At 37.8% G+C, this 26,900-nt stretch overlaps 1 protein-coding gene across 1 annotated transcript in view; it reads right to left on the minus strand.

Annotated features, from left to right (window-relative positions):
- Window positions 1-26,900, minus strand: part of CHST10 (carbohydrate sulfotransferase 10) — a 91,381-nt gene that overhangs the window by 40,604 nt on the left and 23,877 nt on the right. Inside the window, exons 2-4 of the mRNA XM_053707635.1 lie at window positions 16,197-16,332; window positions 6,028-6,119; window positions 1,212-1,443 (exon numbers count right to left, since the gene is read on the minus strand). Coding sequence (XP_053563610.1) covers window positions 1,212-1,443; window positions 6,028-6,119; window positions 16,197-16,296 — 424 coding nt within the window. The 5' untranslated portion in view covers window positions 16,297-16,332. The remainder of the gene's footprint in view (window positions 1-1,211; window positions 1,444-6,027; window positions 6,120-16,196; window positions 16,333-26,900) is intronic.

The raw sequence follows: 26,900 nt of genomic DNA on the forward strand, positions 1-26,900 counted from the left end.
AGAATATCCCACAAGTAAGGATGACGCCGTGGACCGGACACACCTATGTTGGAGAAATAATGTTTAGAAACACAATTGTATGCCTTTATTCAGAAACCATAGTGATAAATGTAACACAAACATTTAATATAGATGTCTTGCCTATTTTTCATGATTGATGCTGTAATTAGCACAGTGACTAGCCTAAACTTGCATATTATAATAATTGTGCATTCAGTTATAGAATAGAAATAACAAATTAATTTAACTACATATGGTTGTGGAACACATCTTTATGATTGGCTGTGACTTTTGTACTAGCAACACTACTTTCATACAATATCTGTCACTTTATAGACACACCAATTGGTCTCATTTTAGCTTTATACTTTTTAGCGTTTTACCGAATCAGTGTAAAATGTTTACATATTCAATTAGGCCTAAATGTTCTATCTAAAAGAGAAAGTTTAAAAAAAAACAAAACTGTAATACATTTTCAAATTGATGATCCTGTGCTAAAGAAACATTTTTTTATGTGGCAGTTATTAGCCAATGAGTAATAGATTCCCAAGACTCAGTTGTACATAATACGCTTCCAGTTAGTTTCATTTCAATTTAAAAGCTTTCGCTTAATCTTTTTTTTCACACACCCCAAAAAAACCTTTAAAGGAACATAAAACAAATTTTTCTTTTGTGTTTCAGATCGAGAATACAATTTTAAACAACTTTACAATTTAATTCTATTATGTGTTGGTATCTTTTGTAGAAGAAGAATTGATGCATTACTGGGAGCTGGCTGAATGCATTAGGTGAGTTAGTAACATGAGTCATATAGGTGCTGCCACCAATCAACAGCTCCTGAGCCTGCCTAGGTATCCTTTGTAAACAAATGATACCAAGAGAACAAAACAAATTAAAAAGTAAATTGAAAATGTGTTTATAATTACATGTTCTATCTGGATTATAAAAGAAAACAATTGTGTTTTGTGTCCCTTTGCAAGTCTTCAATTTCTGTTAAAATTGGTTAAATTGTTTAAACTTATTTTTTAAATTAACATAACTTTCTCATGGGAAAAAATCTTTTCAATTATTTTTAAATAGATTTTTTTCATATGTAAAATATGCTGTACAATTGAACATCTCTTGAAAAGCTTCATTTGTCAACTTAAATTTTGGCCTTAACAATCCTTCAGCGATACAGAAAGATACACACACATAATGTTTAAACTTACCATTTAAAACAATGAGAACTTTTTTCCATTGGGTATTTCCAACTTTGGGGGTCTGACAAAACAGTATCTTGTGTTTATCAGAAACAAAAATTCGGTCCAGTACAAACTTGGAGATGACAGAGTGGGACTGATTATGAATGGACTCATTTCTACAGACGCTTCTAAGCAGATCAAGACGCTCCTTGTGGATAAGATTTGTGCGATTCCAATCCTTTGGAGACCTTGCAGTTGGCTTAAAAATAAGTGAGAACAGAAATAAATAATAAATACATAATACAAAAAAGAAACCACTGGTTGATAAAAAGGACTGTGTAACAGCAAACAGTTCAGTAATGCAGAGTTTTCAATTTATTAGTCTATATTCCTACAGTCAGATACTTCACTATTATATATGATGGCTTCTTGGTACAATATATATTTATACCTATATATACACAATTATATATAGGTATAAATATATATATATATATATATATAAATAAATATATAGATATAAAAATCTTTTTACAAATACATAGAACATATTCTGCTATGTGCAGAACATTGGAATGTGAACTTTTTACAGTAAATACACAGTATAACGCTTTATTAAATATTTATATTGCATAAATATCTTACATATTTTCATCTACTTAACTGCACTGCAAATGGCTCCATTGCACACATATATATATATATATATATATATATATATATATATATATATATATATATATATATATATATATATATATATATATATATATATATATATATATATATCTGTACGTATGTATGTAGCTTAAAACATTTAAAATAATTGTTATGCAATATTCATATTTAATAAAGTATTTAACTGTATATACCTGTAAATTGCTGTGGCATTCAGAACAAAAAATAAAAAAAGATGCTAAAACATTTGATAGTGTATTTAAAAACAATAAATAAAACTCTAGAAAAATCCTCTCTCATATCTGATTAGAGAGCATTTTAGTATGATGAACTACAAGTAACAGTAAACATTTACTTTAATGCTGCAGTACCTCTTGGAAAGACAAACCATCTGCCAGGAGACATGACCAGATGAAAAAGGCTTATTGAAGAAAGAAAAAAAAAGGAACCACATGCATGTACAGCAAACTGAAACATATTGCTAAGCCTCTAAACATTTGCTGCATTTGGTAAGCCCGTATTAAATCCACATGCTTTACTAAAACTCTAGCTGCACAAATATTATAAACCCTAAATTGAATTAGAAGACAAAGTTTCAAGGATTTTAAAGGACACAAAAATAGAATTTAAAAGCAAATAAGAACTTTCTCCTTTGTCCATCTTATGCGCTGTGTAATATCACAGACAAACCATGTGGCAGATCTACAGTGTGTATATTAAAGTGAAGGTAAACTTGAGTGTAGTCGCTCAAGTTATAGGATAGAATTTAAAAAATAAGTGAGACTTTCATTCATGAAATCGCTAATTTATCCTTATGACTCATATGCAATCTACTAATCATTGTGTGTCCCCCACCCAGGGCATTCAGCTCCTTTGCACAAACGTCATGGCCCCGGGGGAAACAATGATTTGTGGATTCCAGATGAGTCAGCTGTCAATCAACTGAGGGCTATGGTGGGCGGTGGAATGGCGCTTATCGTACAGGCAATAAAATATAAAAATCGAAGAAGATAAGGATAAATTAGCGATTCCATGAATGAAAGTCTCACTCAATTTTTAAATTATATCCTATGACTTGAGTGAGTACGCTCAAGTTTACCTTCATTTTAGCAAGGATTAATTTTAACAAAAAATTTTTTTTTGCAAACTAAAGTATATAACAAGATCACTGTAAAGCAAAGTGTGAACTCAGCACTAATGAAGCTGATTGGTGGTTGTTTTTTCTTTACCATGCAGATGACAATAAAGAGAGTGACATGAAGAACTTTTAAGGTAAATAACTCCCTTTTTTACATAGAGGTGTTCACGTAATATTTGAATCTATGCTGTGGAGGTTATTATTGGGATTGACATCACAGATATACCCCCACTCCTGAGTGACTAAAAGGAGGAGCCTATGGATGCAGTGGCGTTCGCTCACCCTTCTGCCACTTTAGAGGAAGTCTGCTAGTAAAGAGAACTCGGTCAGTTGAAGAACAAAGCCTTACTATGGGCTAGATTTATTAAACCTCTACTGCTGCAAGTTCTCAAAAGAACTTGCTTGCTGTTATTTATCAAGCAGCGGTCACCAGACTGCCGCTTCCCTAACCTCTTCGCCACCTCTAATGTGGCGAAATTCAATCTCCTCGGTCTAGTCAGACCGAGGAGATTGTTAGCTCCTGCCCGCGCGTGATTGGCTGTGTGCGGGCAGGAGGCGGGATTGCACGTGAGCGCAAAATTGCGCTCGAGTGCAATGGCGAATAACTACGGGTAATTTCGCCCCGCCACAGGCAAGCTGAGGCATACAGGGGCGCGTATACTCGCCCCTGTACGCCTCAGCTTTAATAAATGTAGCCCTAAACCTACCGAACAGTGTGGGGACCCAGGCCGTGAGGGTTTTTACAGACAGTGTCCTACCTATGGAAAGTCAAGCTGGAGAGAGATCCGTCTTTGATGGAATATGACAGTTCTGTGAGCTTCAAGCAGGGGGTTATCTGTGTATGTGTATTTAAAGCAATTAAGCATTCTATACCCCCTCTTCACTTACAGCTTGTAAACTGATATATATACACACACACAAAATAAGGATTGCACTCACAGGTCTTTTTTTGCAAACAAGTAAAAATACTTTTATGTAACGTTTTCGGGGAACTGGTCCCCTTCGTCAGTGCAATCCTTATTTTGTGTATCTTATCACATCATTGCACCCAGGCAGCTGACAGATGGGAGAGAGAGAGAAAGAGAGAGAAAGAGAGAGAGAAAAAGAGAGAGAAAAAGAGAGAGAAAAAGAGAGAGAAAAAGAGAGAGAAAGAGAGAGAGAAAGAGAGAGAGAAAGAGAGAGAAAGAAAGAAAGAAAGAAAGAAAGAAAGAAAGAGAGAGAGAGAGAGAGAGAGAGAGAGAGAGAGAGAGAGAGAGAGAGAGAGAGAGAGAGAGAGAGAGAGAGAGAGAGAGAGAGAGAGAGAGAGAGAAAGAAAGAAAGAAAGAAAGAAAGAAAGAAAGAAAGAAAGAAAGAGAGAGTGAAAGAAAGAAAGAAAGAAAGAAAGAGAGAGAGAAAGAAAGAGAGAGAGAAAGAAAGAGAAAGAAAGAAAGAAAGAAAGAAAGAAAGAAAGAAAGAAAGAAAGAAAGAAAGAAAGAAAGAAAGAAAGAGAGAAAGAAAGAGAGAGAGAGAGAAAGAGAGAGAGAGAGAGACACATTACTTTCACGCTTTGAGCAATTTCACAGGAGGAACTGTGGTAACATTTTCTTGGCAGCTTTTTACAGTTTTTCTGCATCATTTTCAAGAGATATATCATATGGGTATTATGTTCCTTTAATGGTTGTTTTCATATGTAAGTGATCTAAAAAGGAACATTTGCTTTATTATTCTGCTTGTTTTCCCTGTCTTGTCATCACTTCTATAGCTATTTTAGGATTGCTTAGGTACATGTTCTATTTTAGGTTAAAATTAAAGGGACAGTCTAGTCCAACATAAAATTTCATGATTCCGATAGGGCATGTAATTTTAAACAATTTTCCAATTTACTTTTATCACCAATTTTGCTTTGTTCTCTTGGTATTCTTAGTTGAAAGCTTAACCTAGGAGGTTCATATGCTAATTTCTTAGACCTTGAAGGCCACCTCTTTTCAGAATGCATTTTAGCAGTGTTTCACCACTAGAGGGTGTTAGTTCATGTGTTTCATATAGATAACACTGTGCTCATGCACATGAAGTTATCTGGGAGCCAGCACTGATTGGCTAAACTGCAAGTTCTATCAAAAGAACTGAAATAAAGGGGTAGTTTCCATAGGCTTAGATACAAGATAATCACAGAGGTAAAAATTATATAAATATAACTGTGTTGGTTATGCAAAACTGGGGAATGGGTAATAAAGGGATTATCTATCTTTTAAAACAATAACAATTCTGGTGTAGTCTGTCCCTTTAAGTTTATAAGATTGGGAAAGAGAGAAGAGAACAATAGAAATTAAAGTGGCACATAGCAGTATACAAAAGGAAACAAGTAAAACTGCTATAGTGGGAATTTAGCAGGAATGGTCCTCAAAGGAAACAGATTAGTATAGAAAAGGCTGTGTTTGCTAAAACAATATAGAACGGGCAGGGTATGATAATTATGACACACTGTAAATAAATATGTGTATTTAGATATTCTTTATCACTTTGCGGTTTCTAAGAGGTACTAGGGCACTGAATAACACCATGGGGCATATTTATCAAGCTAAATATGGAGCTTGATGCTCCGTGTTTCTGGCGAGCCTTCAGGCTCGCCAGAAACACAAGTTATGAAGCAGCTGTCTAAAGAACGCTGCTCCATAAGCTGTCCATCTGCTCTGAGGCGCCAGACCGACATCGCTGGAAATCAACCCGATCCAATATGATCGGGTTGATTGACACCCCCTGCTAGCGGCCGATTGAACTGAATAAATATCGGATCATGTCCGCTCGCACTTTCTTAAATAGGCCCCCATACCTCATCATTTGTAGCTTTGATACAGGGACCAAGGGGGTTGAGAGGGGACAGTAGGGAGGGATTGTGGACATGTCTGGGTTGTCGTAGGCTTCTCTGCAAGATTCATAAGTGTCTAGATGAGGCTAAATAAAGTCCTGCAAATCTGGAGATCTGGCTGTCTCAGAGGTAAAGAGCTCAGAATTAGGGACTGTCCCTCTAGTTGGGGGGTAACATTGTACCTGGCTGTCAATCTGCAGATTCCTCACTTCGGTCACAGTTGTTTTTTCTATTTCAGGTAAAATGGTTTGTAATCCTTGCTTAGTTCCATAACCTGTATATAAACATGAAGAATGAAAATAAATCCACTATACATTTATGAAACATGTAAAAGCTGCAAGATAACAATAATAAAGGAAATCACTGCAACGAGTAGCTTAAAAACCGCTTTGTTATTTGTTAATAAGGGGTAGATGTAATTAAAAGGAACTTAAAAACAATGTTCTGTTTTGCAGGTATAAATTAATTATTATTCACACAGTATATGGTAGAAACTCTGCATTTGTAAATAACCAAAGTACAAATATAATAAATTGCTATGTTTTTGTAGAAAACAGTTATATATTCCAAGTCCAGTAAGCAATTACTTCCTGTTGGACCTTGGGAGTGTGCGTGCACAAAACAAAAAGAATACTATACTATACAATACCTCCCAACAGCTTTTAAAGACAGAGCGATGAGGGTGACTGTTGGGTGGTGGCCCACCTGTGTTTGTGGGCTGCTCCATAATGTGTCATGGGCGGGACAAAGCATGCCATAAGAGGGGTTGGGTGGAGTGTAGAAGTATTGTGGCTGGACCAGGTAGTCACTAGAAACTGGGACATTGGCCTTGATGGGAGATGATGTGGAAGGGAGAATGGACTTGTGACAGTCCCGCAATATCAGGGACGGTTGGGAGGTATGCAGGTTGCTACTACTATAACGCTGCTCTCTAAAGCCAGAAAATAGCAACTGCAATGTTGTTTTGCTAATACAACATAAAGCTAATTCAACTATATTTTTATATAAAGCAAAGCTTGCTGCTGTCTGCTACACACGGGAGGAGGCATGGACGTTGCCTGGGTAACCAGCCCTTCCCTGTAACAAGAGGTAATCTGTGTATTCAGCTCACAGAACTGCAGGCAGTGAGCAAAGTTTATCTTTTGTGAGAGTAGCAGCACCATATTGGCTTTGTTTTAAAAAAAAAAAAAAAAAAGCCCAGCACATACAGCTCTGTTCACTGTTAAATTACCTAGTAGGACAAACAAACACTTCTGACTAACCTTGGAGAAAGCAAAGGGGTAATCAGTTTTATATGCTGGAACCTGTCAAAGCTGCAAACACTTAAAGGGACACTTAAAGTCAAAATAAACTTTGATGATTCAGATAGAACATGCAGTTTTAAGACACTTTCCAATTTACTTAAAGTGTCAGTAAACCTTAAAAATAATGTTATATAATTCTGCACATAGTGCAGAATTATATAACATTATATTAGCCAAACTTTGTAAAACATAATATACCCTTTTAATTTTTTTAAAAAACGACTGTTTTACAGACAAGAGCTGCACAGAGCGAGCTGCACTGTGTATAATGGCACGGTCGGGCCGGGCTGTGACTATACAGCTGGCCCAATGCGCTGTGTGAAACAAACAGACCAGTTCAGAAGAGCACAGAGAGCGGGTCTGTAAAACAGCCGTTTTTAAAAAAAATAAAATAAAAGGGTATATTATGTTTTACAAAGTTTGGCTAATATAATGTTATATAATTCTGCACTATGTGCAGAATTATATAACATTATTTTTGAGGTTTACTGTCTCTTTAAATTATCAAATTTTGCACAGTCTTTTTATATTCACAGTTTCTAGAGAACAAGATCCTACTGAGCATGTGCAAAAACCTTACAGGGTATATGTATACTAGTCTGTGATTGGCTGATGTCTGTCACATGACACGGGGGAGGAAAATGGGAGAAAAAAATAAAATTTATCAGAAAAAAAATATCTACTGCTTATTTGAAACTCAGAGTAGGTGTTAAATAATTGCCGTTTTATTATGCACTTTTTAATTACACACTTCTACTGCATTGAGTGGTCCTTTAAAGGGGCATGAAACCCAAACCCTTTCCAATTTTAAACAAATTTCCATTTTACCTATATTATCATATTTGTTTCATTATTTTGTTATCTTTTGTTGAAGGAGCAGCAATGCGTTACTGTAATCTAACTGAACACAGGTGAGCAAATGACAAGAGGCATATTTACAGCCACCAGCAGCTAGCTACTAGTAGTGCGTTTCTGCTCCTAAACCAACCTAGGTATACAATTCAACAAGGGATAAAAAGAAAACAAAGCAAATTATATATTAAAAATATATTGAAATGTTGTTTAAAATTATATGCTCTTAATCATAAAAAATATCCCTTTAAAGAGGCAGTGTACTTAACAAATTTTGGTCAACAATATTAAAATGCAGCATTTCAACATGTTGACAGTATCAGTTATGTACTTTCCACTAATGCTAGTTGAATTATAAGCATTTCCTTTCTACTGATGCTCCGTGAGTACCTATCAACCAATTAACATTTACAGGAAGTATCTATCAGCCAATGAACATTTACAGGAAGTACCTATCAGCCAATTAACAATAGTACATATATGATACAACTGTATTATTTTCTGTTTACATTTTAAAAGTTTTTCCATGTAAAATGTAGTTGCTGTTGCTACTTTTTCATATGAAAAACCTTTTTTTCTACACTGTTCTTTTAAAATTTAAAAAAAAGAGAGAGAAAAAAAACACTAAATTATTGTCCCACTGTAATAAAAATAAACAGCCCTAACATATACATACCCCCCAACTGTCCCGATTTTTGCGGGACAGTCCCGATTTTTTTTTTGATTTTTTTTTATTTTTTTTTTTTTATTTTATTCTGTTGGGTCCATACTCAGAAGCAGCTGGCTTTGCTCTCACAGGGTTAGATACCTGTTAGATTCCCTGTGGAAAAGGAATGGTGTGTGGGTTAAGCAGGAGTAAGGAGGCTATATACACTCTGACCACGGGTAATGGTGACCTCTCTAACCTACCTCTGGTAGTGATGATGTCTAACCCCTGGTGATAATACTAGCATGCCTTCAGTTTTATACAATGAGCAGTGCTAATACCAGGGTAACGAACAGTGGCAGCCGCAGACTGCCAGCTAATGTGCTTGCCAACCCCAGGACCCCATACAATGAATTACAGATACCCATATATGATGTAGTGTGTGTGTCTATCTATATCCATAACTGTGTGTGTATCTGTATGTATAAGTTTATGCTATGTAGTGTGTGTGTGTCTGCATGTATAAATGTAAGCTATGTAGTGTGTGTATGTGTATCTGCATGTATAAGTGTATGCTATGTAGTGTGTGTCTGCATGTATAAGAGTATACTATGTAGTGTCTGTGTATCTGCATGTATAAGTGTATGCTGTGTAATGTGTGTGTGTATCTGCATGTATAAATGTATGCTATGTAGTGTGTGTCTGCATGTATAAGAGTATACTATGTAGTGTCTGTGTATCTGCATGTATAAGTGTATGCTGCCTGTATAAGTGTATGCTATGTAGTGTGTGTGTGTATCTTCATGTGTAAGTGTATGCTATGTAGTGTGTGTATCTTCATGTGTAAGTATATGCTATGTAGTGTGTGTATTTTCATGTGTAAGTATGTTATGTAGTGTGTGTGTATCTGCATGTATACGTGTATGCTAGGTAGTGTGTGTGTGTGTGTGTGTGTGTGTGTGTGTGTCTGCATGTGTAAGTGTATGCTATGTAGTGTGTGTCTGCATGTATAAGAGTATACTATGTAGTGTCTGTGTATCTGAATGTATAAGTGTATGCTGCCTGTATAAGTGTATGCTATGTAGTGTGTGTGTGTATCTTCATGTGTAAGTGTATGCTATGTAGTGTGTGTATCTTCATGTGTAAGTATATGCTATGTAGTGTGTGTATTTTCATGTGTAAGTATGTTATGTAGTGTGTGTGTATCTGCATGTATACGTGTATGCTAGGTAGTGTGTGTGTGTGTGTATCTGCATGTGTAAGTGTATGCTATGTAGTGTGTGTATCTGCATGTATAAGCGTATACTATGTAGTGTGTGTGGGTATCTGCATGTATAAGTGTATGCTATGTAGTATTTGTGTATCTGCATGTGTAAGTGTATGCTATGTAGTGTGCTACTGTGCATTTTTGCTGACTTTAAAGGCCAGAATTTAGAATATTAATGGAGAATACAGAGAGCAGTTTTAAAGAATTTATTATTAAATGTCCAATTAAGATAAAAATATTTAGCAATGTCTTTGCAAAGGATAATTAAATACATAGCTCACATAGCCATACCAGTGGTTTGAGCTTGTGTTTGATTTGCTGGCTAAGTGTATTAAAATCTATGACTTTATTTAGAATTTTATTTATATTACTTTGGTCTTATGATTTATTTTTTTTCCTCGGGGGGGGAGAGAGTGGGGGTGTCCCTCTTTTGAATTTTGAAATGTTGGGAGGTATGCATATATAAGATGGTCAGACTAGATATAGGAAAGGCAAATTAATAGGACAAACTTGTATCTGCCAATGTTATAACACTTTAAGAATTCACTAGCCATAATAAAGTCCCTCAATCACCAGAAAGCTCTCATAAGTATCACTGTGGATAAAATTGTCAGTTGACCCCATGCTGTACTCACTTACCCTAGCCAACCTGTCTGCCTGTCAGATTTGCAGGCACACAGAGAAAGGGAAGGCAGTGTTAGCCTACAAGTTTGTAGAACTCTATCAAAGCAAGGGTTAAAATGTGCCTGTGTGTGAGAAATCTGAAAACAGCATACCCAGGTGGAGAAAATGTGCAATTTGCTGCCTAAATAAGTAATAGACAGTGACCAGACCTGCAGGCACAGAGTTGTTTTGTTTCCCTTAAAGAGCATTTTATTAGTTAAAGTTAGTTAGTTACATTGCTACCACTCTCACAATGAAAACTAAAGCTCACGGCATGCAGGTCAGCACACCTTATGAGCGACATAGAAGGAAGAAGGCCTGCTTGTTGCTTAGGAGACAGCTAAGCCGTGCACTCACTTTCAGAGAAAATCTTAGCTGCTAATTGGTGGGTTCCAGTCTTGTACACTGCTTAGCTGCTTTACTATGCTGACACAGCCGGTGTCAGCTCATTGGATAGCATATGATTTTCTCAAGGCAGTGCAAAGCTTACATTTTTTAAACGTTAATTTAAAAACACCAACAAAAACAGATGTCAACTGTAAAAATAAAGGGCGAGATTACATATGCGGCGCAAGCTTCATCGTAACTGCTGAAACCTGCGCCGCACGTAATTTCACCTTGCACATCGGGGTATCAAATATACGGAACCGCCAGTTCATAAGGTGTCATAAGTCGGATAAACTAGCGATGTCCAGAAATGTGCGTAAATACAAATTTCTGGAGTCGCCAGTGACTTACGGCCGGCGTCTAAGAAAATAATTAAAAAAAATAAATCTCCCGTAAAAGTCTCCCAAAAATAAAGCCGACACGTCATAACCCCTATATCCGCAATCCCCCACATCGCAACTAATAATAAAAGTATTAACCCCTAAACCGACAACCCCCCACAATGCAATATGCCTAATTAAATTATTAAACCCAAATCCGCCATTCCCCCACATCGCGATCTACCTAGTAAAAGTATTAACCCCTAAATCCACCAACCCAAACATCGCAAACTAGCTAATAAATGTATTAACCCCTAATCCACCATTAACCCACATCGCAACAAACCTTATAAATCTATTAACCCCTAATCTGCCATTAACCCACATTGCAACAAACCTTATAAATCTATTAACCTCTTATGCACCAAACCCACACAACACAATAATCCTATTAAAACTATTAACCCCTAATCCGCCAAACCCCCACAACGCAAGTACCCCAAATTAACCTATTAACCTCTCATCTACCAAACCCCCACAACGCAAATAACTAATTACTAAGCCCCCTAAACCTAACACACACTAAATTAACCCCTAATTACATAAAATAATAAAATACTAAATTATAATTAAAATAAAAAATCCTAACAGTACTTAGAAAAATAAATCTAAGAGTAAATTAAAATAAATTCATCTAAAATGACCAAAAATAAAAAAAGTCTAACATTACATAAAATAATAAACAAAATTATCCAAAATAAAAAAATTAAACCTACTAATCCCTATGAAAATAAAAAAGCCCCCCAAAATAAAAACACCCCCTAATGCTTAACTACCAATAGCCCTTAAAAAGGACAATGCCTTACAAAAAGCCCAAGTTAAACAGCTCTTTTGCATTTAAAACAAATTCTAAGTCCCCCGTAACAGTAAAACCCACCACCCAACAAACCCCGCAAAATAAAAATAAGAAACTAACACATCTCACTTAGACAGGCCCAAGAGAAAGTAGACAAGCTATTTTTGGGGTGCCTGTTAAAATGGCATAATTACTATACCATAAGGAAATATATGTGGCTATTACTATACAGTTCATTGTAACTAAAGTGCGTATGGCTGTAATTTCCTTCTATATATTTTTATTTTTGATAATTTGGTTTATTATTTTATGTAATGTTAGACTTTTTTATTTTTTGTAATTTTAGATTAATTTAATTTCAGGCTTTTTATTTTTTTATTTTTAAGTAATGTTAGCTTTTTATTTTAATTGTAACTTAGTATTTTATAATTTAGGTAATTGGGGTTAATTTAGGGAGTGTTAGGATAGGGGGCTTAGTCATTTAATTAGTTATTTGAGTTGTGGGGCTTTGGCGGATTAGGGGTTAATACAGGGCCGGACTGGGACCAAAAAAAGGCCCGGGCATTTTTGGGCAAAAAGGCCCACTACCCGCCCCCCCCCCCCCCCCGCTCACTATTTCTTATGCACATACATGCATATATATATATATATATATATATATATATATATATATATATATATATACACAGCATATGAAGGACATCCTTTTATTATATATCACCTCTAGGACTTTATTTTATACATAGCACCACAAGGATTAACTCTCAAGTGAAACCTTTAAACACAGCACCTCTAGTTAACCCTTTTCATCACAGTCAACATAGCACCTACAGAACTCTCTTATATGTAGAACTAGGAGACACAGCTTGAAAAGCTCATTAGTGTCTGCATATGGATCTGGGAGTGTTCAGCTGCTTCACTTCACAAAACAGAAATAATAAATAAAGGCAACACACAAAAGATAACAGGTGGTAGGGGTGTGGGGGGAAAAGGGGGCATTCCCCGAGTCAATAAAGAAGCAAAATGCAATACCTACATTAAAAGCATAGTGCATATTAAAGCCTGCTATCCCCTTATATAGGAAAGTGTCAAAGTGATTCTTACCAGGCTCTACTCCAGATTTTGTGTCTATCTTCTGGATAGGCAGAGTGAAGAGGAGGAGTCAACAAGAGGGAGGAGAGAGATGTCGATTTCAAACTCAGCTGGATTGGAGATGGGAGAGATCTCAGAGACAGCTCTGTGTTAGGCAGGGGAAAAAACACTCACGCTGGATGCAGGGACTGAGCTTAAAGAGCCATCTCATGGCACTCCTGTCTGCTAGGACCCGGTAGCACTGTGCTGTCTTACTGTAAGACACTGAGCAAGTGAAGGGAATAAAAGCATCAGCACATTTTTTGAGAAGCCTGGCCCTGAACTGATGCTACAAACACTGGTAAAGCTGCAGTGTTACTAGTAGCCATCTGCTCAGCACAGCATGTCAGTATTACAGCAGGGCAGGCAGGAGGACTGACATCATATGGACACTAACACGCTCAGTTCCTGCATGCAGCGCTAGTTCTGTCCCTCCTTTCTCATAGAGCCTGCGCGCCGCGGTACTTGTAGACTGACACTGAGTGTAGACTTTGTAAGTATAAATGATCATCACTAACTAAACAATCTGTACAAAAATGATCAGATTCAGCTTAATTCATCAGACTCTGCAGCCGCTGCAGCGGCTCCCACCTCCCCCGAATTGATGCTCATCCAACCTGTTACCACACTCTCTGGTGGTGTCTCTGTCTGACTGTCACTCACAGCAGCCCTCCAAAATGTCAGGCAGCCTCTGCGAACGCCTGTAGTCACCTGCTGCTGTGTAGGCTTGCTAGCCTAATTTAACAAACATAGATAAGATGAAGATCAATGATCATTGCCAGCCCAGCTATATTTGTTTAACAAAAACGCAACCTACCTCACCTGTTGTTCTGTCGCAGTGTTCAGTGCTGTGACTGTGAGTGGTGCGTGCCTCTCTGCTGCAGCTGCCGCCTGCCTGACCTGAGCCTCACCTCAGCCTGTGGTTCTTTTCCCGCCCGGCACCAAGAGGAAATTGCGTGCGCTGGCGCATGAATGACATGCTTGACTCTTGAGTCCTCCCCAAAATGGCCGCAGAGAAATAACAATGGGCCGGCCTCCTAATAAAAACGGTCCTCTGGCTGGCTCTGCTCTCTCAGATTGATGCCTGAATGATTATGTTTATGCAACATATAATACCGGCCGGTATTACATGTTGCATAAACATAATCATTATATTATTCACAACAAATAATTTGGGCACTCGGTATGTGGGGGGCCTAAGATGACCGGCGGCCCACCGGGCAAATGCCCGGTATGCCCTATGGCCAGTCCGGGCCTGGGTTAATAGATGTATTAGGATTATTGCGTTGTGTGGGTTTGGCGGATTAGGGGTTGATAGTTTTATTAGGTTTATTGCGATGTGGGTTAATGGCAGATTAGGGGTTAATACATTTATTAGGTTTATTGTGATGTGGGTTAATGGCGGATTAGGGGTTAATACATTAAGTTTGTTGCGATGTGGGTTAATGGCGGATTAGGGGTTAATATACTTTATTAGTTATTGCGGTGGGGGATTGCGGTTGACAGGTAGATAGATATTGCGCATGTGTTAGGTGTTAGTTAATATTTTCAGGCAATTACAGGAGTTACGGTGCTTACATTTTCAGCGTAAAACGTAAAAATGGAGTAAAATGTATCCATTTTCTCTGTGTAAATCCTTGCGCTTAATATGTGATACCGATTTGCGACGCAGTTCTAAGTTAGTTTATGGGAGTAAAAATTGCGGGTGACGGGTAAAATATACACACCGCATTTTTATGTGGCGCTGTATATGTGATACCAAAACCGCTTAAAAAACGGCGTCAACGGCTCTTGCGGGCGACGCCACATATGTAAACTTGCCCATAAATGGCAAATAAATGCTGTAGACCATTTCTTTTTTAAAAATGAGTATAATGTCCCTTTAACAAAGAGTCACTAATGATAGAGCTTTTTAGAATGTAATTTACTTTGCTGCAATTACAAGCATACGGATTACAGGAAAAAATATGTTTTAATAAAAGGAGGTTAAAAGTTAGGAACTGAAAACTTGGACTGGAATTTCTCGTAATGAAGTAATTTGAGTATATAGTCACCTGCCATTAGATATTCGAAGCAAATACTTTTGAGGTGTAATTGCTCCTAGTGTTCCTTATGTAACTACTAGGTACTCTGTGAACTACATACAGTAAATGCTGAAATCTTACCCCAAGCATTTATAAAAATGACTCATCTCATTACCCCCGTCATTAGTAAAACACAATTTGGTTCTCTCCTGTAGGTTTAGGGATCAGAGGGGAATGGTGCTTACAGAACTCTCATTTTTAGGACGTCAATTTCCCCATCTATTTACTTATACATTTATTATCAATACAGACAATGAAAAAAATTAATTAGGCGTACATTCACTGGAAACAAGATTCTGCTAGACAAACAATAGTGATTTTTATATTAACTCAAGACTGTGCAAACTATTAGTGGAGCGGAGATTGGATTATTTAAATGGAACCTTGAAATCATATTATACATATGTAATTGAGAACTGTTTTGCAAAATAAATGTTTTAAAATAATTTAAACGCTATCATTTTTCTTATCAAAATGACAATGTTTTGCAAATCAAGAGCAGGCCAAGTATACTTCTCTTGAAAAGCCTGTTAGAATGCGTGTTTCAGTCTCCTTTGCTGTGACCAATTAGGGACAGATGTAACTTAGCTAAGTCCTGATCCAACCATTGTATAGAATGCTGCAGGAGCACTCCAGCCTCTTTAAATGAAGTGGGACAGGCACTTGTTTCAGAGGTATTTTACCTCAAAGGAAGGCAAAATAATTAAAGTATATTGCAATGTTCACTTTTCCCTAATTAATCATTTACAAGGATATAAAATGTTAAATTTAATGTTACTTAAATAAAAGTAACAGTTATTAGAAAAATGCTGTCAGGCTATTGCCGATAAACATACTGTACCTTCAGGTTGCTTCACTGTGAGGGTGATAAACTTGCTAGCGACCATCAGTATGAAGAGAACCCACAAACATGCAACCAGCATCAGCCAGTGGTGGTGCATGTTGTCAAACACCAGCCATAAATCTTCTAGTTATTTCTGGGAAAGACATAAAATACAAAGAAAAATATTAACGTCCTAGCATCTGCCCAGAAGAGAACCTGTGAGTAGAAACAATATTCATAAAAGTGCTTTTTATTTCTTAAAAAGGGACAGGATACTCTTTTTATGTATTTTTTTTCACATATATCTGTAAGAGCATAAGTTAAACATATTAAAAATATAATAGTAAAAGATGGTAAAATGTATGGTAAAACTTACTAATCAGTACATGATTATGTACAATTGAGTCCTGGGACTGCTCCCACATTACATTTAGATAACTTGAATATAAGAGACAATTGCTCACCTAATATGAGGGTAATAAAAATGAATTACAAACACGTATGATGTTCGATGGGTAAATCACAAACCACACTCAACACCACCTGCAAAACAGGAGATTTTTTTTTACACGCTGACACTAATGAAAAAGATTGATGGCTTTCATTAAAGGGACATGAAACCCAAAATTTGTTTTTCCTTATTCAGATAGAGCAGACCATTTTAAACAACTTTCCAATTTACTTATATTATCAATTTTGCTTCATTCTCTTGTTATCTTTTATTAAAGGAGATGCAATGCACTACTGGGAGCAAGCAGAAAACATCAATAAGCCAATGAAAAAGGTATATTTGTGCATCCATCAATCAGCATCTAGCTCCCAACCCGTGAGCCAACCTAGATATGCTTTTCAACAGCAGATGCCAAGAGAACAAAGCAAAGTAGATAATAGAAGTAAATTGGAAAGTTGTTTAAAAGTGTATGCTCTATCTGAATCATAAAAGAAAATGTTTGGGTTTCATGTCCCTTTAATGCCAGTCCCAAACAAACTGTAGCCTTATAAATGTCTCACCCACTAGGCTCCTGAAGTATCCTATATAAGTCTTTACTTGAGTCTGTTTTTGAAACAGTTTATTATGTATGAAAGGAGGGGGTTTTATATATTTTATTTTTTGTCTTTGCAATAAAGCTAGCCAGACATGCAGCTAATATTTTCTTTGCAGTTTATTAGGTTATCCTCTCCTGTTTAAATTACATAGTACCAATATGAATCAATCATTTATGCCTTTTCCTTGTTCCCATAAAACTGCTTTTAAAAGACACAATGTCATTTGTTTACTAACCCTTGCTTTTCTATTTAGTGTAATAGGATCACAAATGTATTTTACCTTTCAGTACAAGTAGGTGTTTGATACACTGCATACCTCTTTAGTGACCAAGAGGATACAAATAAACACCAAGCAGAAATAAGAAAACTCATGAATAACAAAAGGAATAATATTCCATTCTTTGTAAAGTCTACTTGAAAAGTTAGCAGCCTCTTGAAGAAAGGCAGGAGCACGGCCACCTGTACTGATCACTGATCAAAATAGAATCAGGGCTGGTGCTAGGATTTTTGACTACGCAGGCAAAGACACCGCTCCTCCCACGCAAAAAAAAAATATATATATATACCCATTACTGCTTCTTAACAAAATACTCTAGTGATGTATTAAAGGGACATGGAGTCCGACATTTCTTTTCATGAATCAGGTAGAACACAAATTTAAACAACTTTCCAATTTACTTCTACTATCAATTTTGCTTCATTCTCATGGTATGCTTTATTGATGGAGCAGCATTACACTTCTGGGAGCTAGCTGTACACATTAGTAAGCCAATGATAAGAGGTATATATGTGCAGCTACCAATCAGCAGCTAGAGCCTTGAAAAAGCTACATCAAGTGGGGAAACGTACGTCGGCTGACACGTTACCAGGATGTGCAGAGCAAAAGCGGAGTTGTGGAGTAATTGTGGTGTGCACTGTTACACTGGGACAAACTGAATGAGAGTTTGCTTGTTATCCGTAACTACCTCCTTTGCTGCTGTAATAGCCTACAGCCCTGAGTGCCTTTTAAATGTACCATTCTTCACTTTAGTCTCTATGTATTTGCATTATAATAAATTGTCCACAGATGAGATTCTATTGGCCTGGGAATTCTGTGTATAGAGCGCTTACCTTAAAGCTATTGTAGCTCCCTCTTTGTGAGTACACCATAAGCTAAGATGAAATAAATGATATGTGATAGAATTACACTTTGTTTCTCAACTTCTTTCTTTAAAAATTGTTTAATGACTGCTTTGCTGGGATGATTGATTGCTAAACCTGGGATATTTTTATCATTTATCCTTTGTGTCACTTGCATGTTAGAGTAATATTTTATTTTAAGAGGTATATATGTGCAGCCAACAATTAGCAGCTAGGCTCCTGAGCATACCTAGGTATACTTTTCAACAAAGGATACCAAAAGAACAAAACAAAGTAGATAATAGAAGTTTAAAATTGTATGCTCTTTTTGAATCATGAAAGAACATATATGAATCTAGCAATAAAAATATTGTGCACATATATTTAAGAACATTATAATGCACATGTAAACACACACACTATATATATATATATATATATATATATATATATATATATATATATATATATATATATATATATAAAAAACATACATACACATACATATATATATATATATATATATATATATATATATACACACACACATATATATATATATACACATACATACACACACACACACACACCACCAGTGTAGGCGGCAAAAAAATACACTAGCAGGGGATAAAGACATCTTACTTGCAATATGGTAACGTCCAGGTTGCACTCCTGCAATTCAAAGAGGTGTTAAAATCTCCAAAGTGGTGTATAATCTCTGCCGAATATGCCCGGATAAATTAAGGAAAAGGTCTGCAAGTCCTAGAGTTTGTTGCAATAAATGTCCCCCTTGCTGGGGCATATCCTATTTCCCAAACAAAACTTGGCAAAAGAAAAGAAGAAAAAAAAAAGAGAATGCGCAACTGCGACTCAAATAAAAAGGTATTTATTACTAACAAATGCGCTATAAAGACAGATACTTAAAAGATAAAAACTATATATAGGGCATATCACTGCTGCTGTCTAATCTACACTTCCCCACTACTCTCTTGTTCCAAAATTTCCCGGCTTGGATTCAACTCCGCCATCAAGCAGGGATGTAAGTCCTCAGCGTTCAGGAGCAGGACGTGGGCTGCGGTGGCTCTAGAGCAGTGTCTCTCCCCTATTTTGCCCTCTCCCCCTCTTTTGCTCTCTCTCTCCCCCCTCTTTTGCGCTCTCTCTCTCTCCCCCCCCCCTCTCTTTTGCTCTCTCTCCCCCTCTCTTTTGCTCTCTCTCCCCCCCTCTCTTTTGCTCTCTCTTCCCCCTCTTTTTTTTTTTTTTTTTTTTAAATATTTTTATTGAGATTCAATTTTAGGCACACACACAATATATGATAATGAGATCTATACAGACAGACATTTATACAGACAGATACTCTCCATAAATACAATCTTAAATACATAACAGAGAAAGGAACCACACAAGGTAAACAAAAAAAAAGTTTCAGTGAGACTGCATATGAATAGAGTTAGATAAACATTGTGCCATATAAACTGTATGCCCTCTAAATATTTTATGAAGCTGCTCTTGGGCCCCCAAGATAACATTATGATGCGACAGAGGGTATCAATGGACAAAAGGAGGCCACTCTTGGACCTCCAATGGAGAATCTCATTTTTTCATTTTTTATAACACAGAAAGTAAAACTGGAATAGTTAATACACTATTCTTTAGTACATGAGAATATATGAAATGAGAAGAAAAAAACAAAAAAAAAAAAAAAACTTTCCTCTGGGATAAAACAAACAAGAACACCATCATATTACTGATATGAGGTTTAGGAATTTCTGTGATACGTGTGATAAAAACTCACCCCCCTCTAAAATTTTCTGATGGGAATAATAAATCAGTACCCGTTCATACATCGCTAATCATCATTATAGATGGAACTGGAATGGTCTATTACTCTAAATTGATATTGGAATACGTGTAGGATACCTTTGTGATAACTAGGACAGACCCAATTTTAAAGTTAAGCTGAGGACTATCAGGCATTGCTATTATGTGGGGAATCAGAATATGCATTAATGTGGTGAAAGACTTTGCTAGCTATAAGCCCTCACTCATGTCTCTCACTTTATCTCATGCAAGTCGGGCCATCCCGCCACCCCGGCCGTAGGTAGCGGGACTACCCCAACCACCTTAACATCATAGTGAGGGGTCAACTTTCCCTGTGAAACCTGGTCCCTAGATAGCTCAGATGTCAATTCTCCTCTGTAAGGGGTCACAGCACAGTTAGAGGATTAGGTACTGCCTTATATCAATGTAAAAATTATAAATAAGTGCCATATAAAGCCAAAGTTGATAAGTATATCACTGTCATTGAAGGCATTAATGGGCAGAGTAATATTTGTGTCAAGGGCCATAGTTTAAGAATATAAAAATTTGAGCTTTTCCTATCTATGACTCTAGACAAAGATAACTATAGGCAAGAGATATATGCCTTCAATTAGAGTAGCAGTTAGGTAATTTTGAAGCAAATCAGACATACTAACACATAAACCATGATCTTTGTAAACAGGCAATAGTGTTCATGCAGGGGTATCTGAAACATCACCCAATAATATAAAACGGGCCACAAAGGATTAAACACCTCCGTAACTGTTTCATACAGTTTAGATATGTATTATTTTCACTAGCATCTATAATTATAAAGTGTGTTAAAGTAACAGGTAATATGTACATTTGAGAACATTATCCCTGATTACAAGGACAGGTAACTTATTGCACTTATGTTCATAAAAGGCTATGAGATAACATAAGAACTGAGCCAGAGGAGCCCACAGTTTCATTTGCTCAATGCTGGGAGGAACTGAAACTATATGTTTCCCACATTGGATTATAGCACTATATGATTTGAACTGAACATTAATAGGGACAATAGTCTATATTAATTTTTAAATTGAATTATGATAGTTACACATTCAGCCTTTAAGAAAGCGAAACTGCATACTTTATCTCTTTTTTTTTTTTTTTTGTCCCTTTTGTTTTCCCTTATGCCATTGTAGGTGTTAACTGTCTAATGACCTAATACATATATTTTAAACCAGCCAAAAGAAAGTAAAAAATACTGAGCAAGTATTAGGCAATAGGGAGTACTAAACTCTTATACACAAAACACATGAACAAATGAAATAATATGCGAAACAAACATTATGGTAAATAGATATCCCAAGCTTCAGATTTATAAGCCAACTTTAGGAGTCTCAAAAAGTAACACGCAAGCATAACACGGAGTCTGGATAGCCAAGGGAAATAAGTCATTTTTATGCGGCAGTAGCGTGAGCGATTACCCAGAAACCGGATAGGACTTGTAAAGGAGTTCATCCGATGCCTATTTTGTCTGAGATTCTCGCCTTATCAACCAGTATGTTCCGTATAAGGCCAACACAACACTAGGTGCCTGGGGGCGATGGGAGTAATAAAAGATGAAGCGATTGTGGCCATGGTGCTGTGTGAATTTTAGGCAAGGTGCCATCTAGGGATCTCCCGATCAAGTATGCTTTAGTCCCCTTCCTTGTCTGGGGGGTTGAATTAGCAGCCCTTAAGTCACCTTTGTCTCGCCGCATCAAGACACTTTTGCCTTCCGGTTGCCGATCCGGAATCTCACCAGGCATTAGCCCCTTCAACTTCAGCGCTCGATTAGCGATCTCTCTTTTCACCAGAGCAGGACGACTTGGGATCTTCAAAGGGGCTGGAAGTAAAGCGGTAAGAGTTGTGGGTGATATGGTGAAGTTCGCCGTATTCAGTCTCTCACGGATCTCTTCATCAGCCAGTGCCCGCACTCTCTCACTGTAGTGCACATCTGTTGGAGGTGTCACGACCTGTTTTCCCGAAATGGTACTTTCTTCAGTAGACTCCGGTTTAGACGTTACCGCGTTTACTGTGTCCGTGCTGTGCTGTTGAATAGGATCACCGGCATTTCCCCATGCTGCAGCTATGTCCCTCATAAGCTGTGTAAAGTGATCGTTTAGGATAGTAGTGATCTGTTCTAATAGGATAGCTTCCTCTTGCTCCATCTTGTATATATAATAAGGTAATCCCCGCTGATTAAAGTCAGGTAAAGTCAGTATCTGTAAAGCACAGTAAGTGCGAAAATTGCAATCCAATAGGGAATGCCGTACCCGGATGACCGGGGGGGGTGCTGAGGTCTCAGAGGAGGCCGCCGCCAGAGGCCTCAGCGGTCCAGATCAGCACTCCAGAGTCATGGAGTCAGCAAATTTAACCTAAATCAGTTCAGTGGATTATACTGCGAGCAGTTATAATGTTTTTTTTATATAAATGCTGCAATTATCTGTGTGTAATCGGCGGATTATACAGATCTTCTCCTAGAGCTCCTGATAACACGTCCTGTCATGGACGCCGCCTAGACACGCCCCTCCTCTTCCCCCTCTTTTGCTCTCTCTCTCCCCCTCTCTTTTGCTCTCTCTTCCCCTCTTTTGCACTCTCTCTTCCCCTCTTTTGCGCTCTCCCCCTTCTCTTTTGCGCTCTCTCCCCCTCTTTTTTGCACTCTCTCTCCCCCTTTTTTGTGCACTCTCTCTCCCCCTCTCTTTTAAACTCTCTCTCCCCCCCCTCTCTTTTGAGCTCTCTCTCCCCCCCTCTCTTTTGAGCTCTCTCTCTCCCCCCACTCTTTTGCGCTCTCTCCCCCCTCTTTTTTGCGCTCTATCCCCCTCTCTTTTGTGCTGTCTCCCCCTTGCGCTCTCTCCCCCTTCTCTTTTGCGCTCTCTCTCTCCCTCTTTTGCTCTCTCTCTCCCTCTTTTGCACTCTCTCCCCCCTCTTTTGCGCTCTCTTTTAAACTCTCCCCCCTCTCTTTTGCGCTCTCTCTCCCCCCTCTCTTTTGCGCGCTCTCTCCCCCCTCTCTTTTGAGCTCTCTCCCCCTCTTTTGTGCGCTCTCTCTCCCCCTCTCTTGCGCTCTCTCTCTCTCCCACCTCTCTTTTAAGCTCTCTCTCCCCCCTCTCTTTTGAGCTCTCTCTCTCCCCCCTCTCTTTTGAGCTTTCTCTCCCCCTCTTTCTCTCCCACTCTCTTGCGCTCTCTCTCCCTCTTTTGCTCTTCCCCCCTCTTCTGCTCGCTTTCTTTCTAAATTCATTCCTTCCTTCCTCTGGGTCTCTCCCGCCGGCCATGCCCCTCCCGCGCGCTCCCGCGAGGCCACGCCCCCTCGTCACGCCCCATCGTCACGCCCGCCACGCCCGTCGGTCACGCCCCCATCACGGCACGCCCGATGCCGGTCACGCCCCCACCAGGCAGCTTCCGCAGTGCGCACTACTCTGCAGCTGAAGGCCAGGTCTGTTTGTCCGCGTGCAGTCTCTACTGCGCATGATGGCTTCAGACAAACACACTAGGCCTTTTATAATATAGGATATCTGGCCTGTTAAGGTTGCTGAGGACTGAAGTTGAGAAACACTGCTCTAGAGGACAGAAAGTCTCTACGCGTTTTGTCTTTCTGATGAAAAGACTTTCTCAAGAGGTGGTAAAATTGTATTAAAATAAAGCTGATCAGACGGGATGCTGCCATGCATCTTAAATACTTTAATCTCTATTCACAAAGAGAGTAATTGCAGGTAAATTGTAGGTAATTTGAAATCTTTAATTGACTATGTATTATCAAGGGCCAAACTCAGCGAGTATCTCCTGCAAGAAGAGCAGTTAGCCCTGCATAATACATAGTTAATGCTGTATACAATCCATTTTTTTATCATCAAGTAGCCATCTACTCTTAATTTACTACTACCCATGCCATTAAATTGTGCCATACTGTCCTTAAAGGACAGTAAACACCTTGAGCATAACATATCAACCAAGTATTAACATTTTTAAAACAAATTAAAATCTTGTAGCCAAGCTCCACCCACCATTGGACTTATCTGGAGGAGCCAAAAAAAAGGTTAATATATATATTGTCACCATGATGATTTCTATAGGTTAATACATATCGTCACCATGATGACTGCTATAGGTTAATACATATCGTCACCATGATGATTTCTATAGGTTAATACATACAGTCACCATGATGATTTCTATAGGTTAATACATAGTCACCATGATGATTTCTATAGGCTAATACATACAGTCACCATGATGATTTCTATAGGTTAATACATAGTCACCATGATGATTTCTATAGGTTAATACATAGTCACCATGATGATTTCTATAGGTTAATACATACAGTCACCATGAAGATTTCTATAGGTTAATACATAGTCACCATGATGACTGCTATAGGTTAATACATAGTCACCATGACGACTGCTATAAGTGTAATATGCATTGTAAATATTAATGCTAAAAAAATAACAATATTAAACAATACAAACGTATATGTGAAATAACTTTGATTAATTCATGGCAGAAGGATTAAATGAACATAGTAAACTTATACGCCATGTATTATGGTTACAAATATGAATGTAAAACAATGTTATTGGATAAATCCTTTTCAAATATTAAACATATTTATGTAAAAAAAAATGTATGCACCCTTTCTTGACTAAAATGTGCATATGTAACATCTCATTAAAATAACATATACATAATAAGAATTCTTGTTCTTCGCTGCACATTGCAAAGATGAAAAAATGGGCGTCATTGGCGTTTAACTACTATTTCAAGGAGGCTGTATGGTCAGGCACATCAAATTCTCAAACATGTAAGATAGCACCTGAGAACATGATCACACACAAGTGACTTACAAATATATCAATTGCAAAATAGTTTTTTATCAGTACATTATATAGATAGTGCTAACATTTTACATTTCACAAAAGAAAAAAGAAAAAATATGCTTGTTTCTAAATGTGGATGTTGGGGTGCTGGCTGAACTATGCAGGCCAAGGGAGCTGAGGGGGTAGAGAGGAAGTAGTTGTGGTCCTTATGCAAATTGGCCAGGTGGGATCTGAAAAGCAGAGGATGGGTGGGTGACCACATAAGAATGCAGAAACAAATATATTCCAACCGCCTCTTTTTGGCATTTTGAAGTTAATAAATATAGCACTAATTTAAGTTGACTCATCTTAAGCATGCTCATAATTCTCGCTTCAATTATTGGTGATGGCTTTCCCCTTCATGCACTTGTACAGGGATAGGCACAGACAAAGACTGTGGCAGACATTTTCCAAAGTACAGACCATAGTGAAGGGCACCAAGGTACAATTTAAATTAAAAACATTATTATATAGTGCTGGGTGTTATTATACTGATGCAGATACCACTCACCCTATAACCAGCCCTCATCTGACTATACCCATGAGCCAGTGTCACTACTATGTCATTATATTGTGCTGGGTGTTATTATACTGATGCAGATACTACTGATCCTATAACCAGCCCTCATCTGGCTATACCCATGTGCCAGTGTCACTAGTGTGTCATTATATAGTGCTTGGTGTTATTATACTGATGCAGATACCACTGACCCTATAACCAGCCCTCCTCTGGCTATACCCATGAGCCAGTGTCACTACTGTGTCATTATATAGCGCTGGGTGTTATTATACTGATGCAGATACCACTGATCCTATAACCAGCCCTCCTCTGACTATACCCATGTGTCAGTGTCACTACTGTGTCATTATATAGTGCTGGGTGTTATTATACTGATGCAGATACCACTGACCCTATAACCAGCCCTCCTCTGACTATACCCATGTGTCAGTGTCACTACTGTGTCATTATATAGTGCTGGGTGTTATTATACTGATGCAGATACCACTGACCCTATAACCAGCCCTCCTCTGACTATACCCATGTGTCAGTGTCACTACTGTGTCATTATATAGTGCTTGGTGTTATTATACTGATGCAGATATCACTGACCCTATAACCAGCCCTCCTCTGACTATACCCATGAGCCAGTGTCACTACTGTGTCTTTGTATAGAGCTGGATGTTATAATACTGATGCTAATACCACTGACCCTATAACCAGCCCTCCCCCTGGCTATACCCATGTGTCAGTGTCACTACTGTGTCTTTGTATAGTGCTTGGTGTTATTATACTGATGCAGATACCACTGATCCTATAACCAGTCCTCATCCGGCTATACCCATGTGCCAGTGTCACTACTGTGTCATTATATAGCACTGGGTGTTATAATACTGATGCAGATACCACTGACCCTATAACCAGCCCTTGTCTGGCTATACGCATGAGCCAGTGTCACTAATGTGTCTTTGTATAGAGCTGAGTGTTATTATACAGATAAACATCCAGTACAGGTAGCCCTCAGTTTACGCCTGGGTTAGGTTCCAGAAGGAATGGTTGTAAATCGAAACCGTTGTAAATTGAAACCCAGTTTAAAATGCAAGTCAATGGGAAGTGAGGGAGATAGGTTCCAGGCCCCTCTCAAAATTGACATAAGTAACACCTAATACATTATTTTTAAAGCTTGAAATGAAGACTTTTAATGCTTGACAGCATTATAAACCTAATTAAATAATCACACAACACAGAATATATAATTAAACTAAGTTAAATGAACAAAAACTTTTGCTAATCAGCATTATAAACCAAATAAAATAATCACACAACACAGACTTCACTTACATTTTTCTGCAAACAGTTCTTTCTATGCATTCC

The sequence above is a fragment of the Bombina bombina genome, chromosome 3 (assembly GCF_027579735.1).
Source record: "Bombina bombina isolate aBomBom1 chromosome 3, aBomBom1.pri, whole genome shotgun sequence".
In the NCBI taxonomy this organism is placed as follows: domain Eukaryota; kingdom Metazoa; phylum Chordata; class Amphibia; order Anura; family Bombinatoridae; genus Bombina; species Bombina bombina.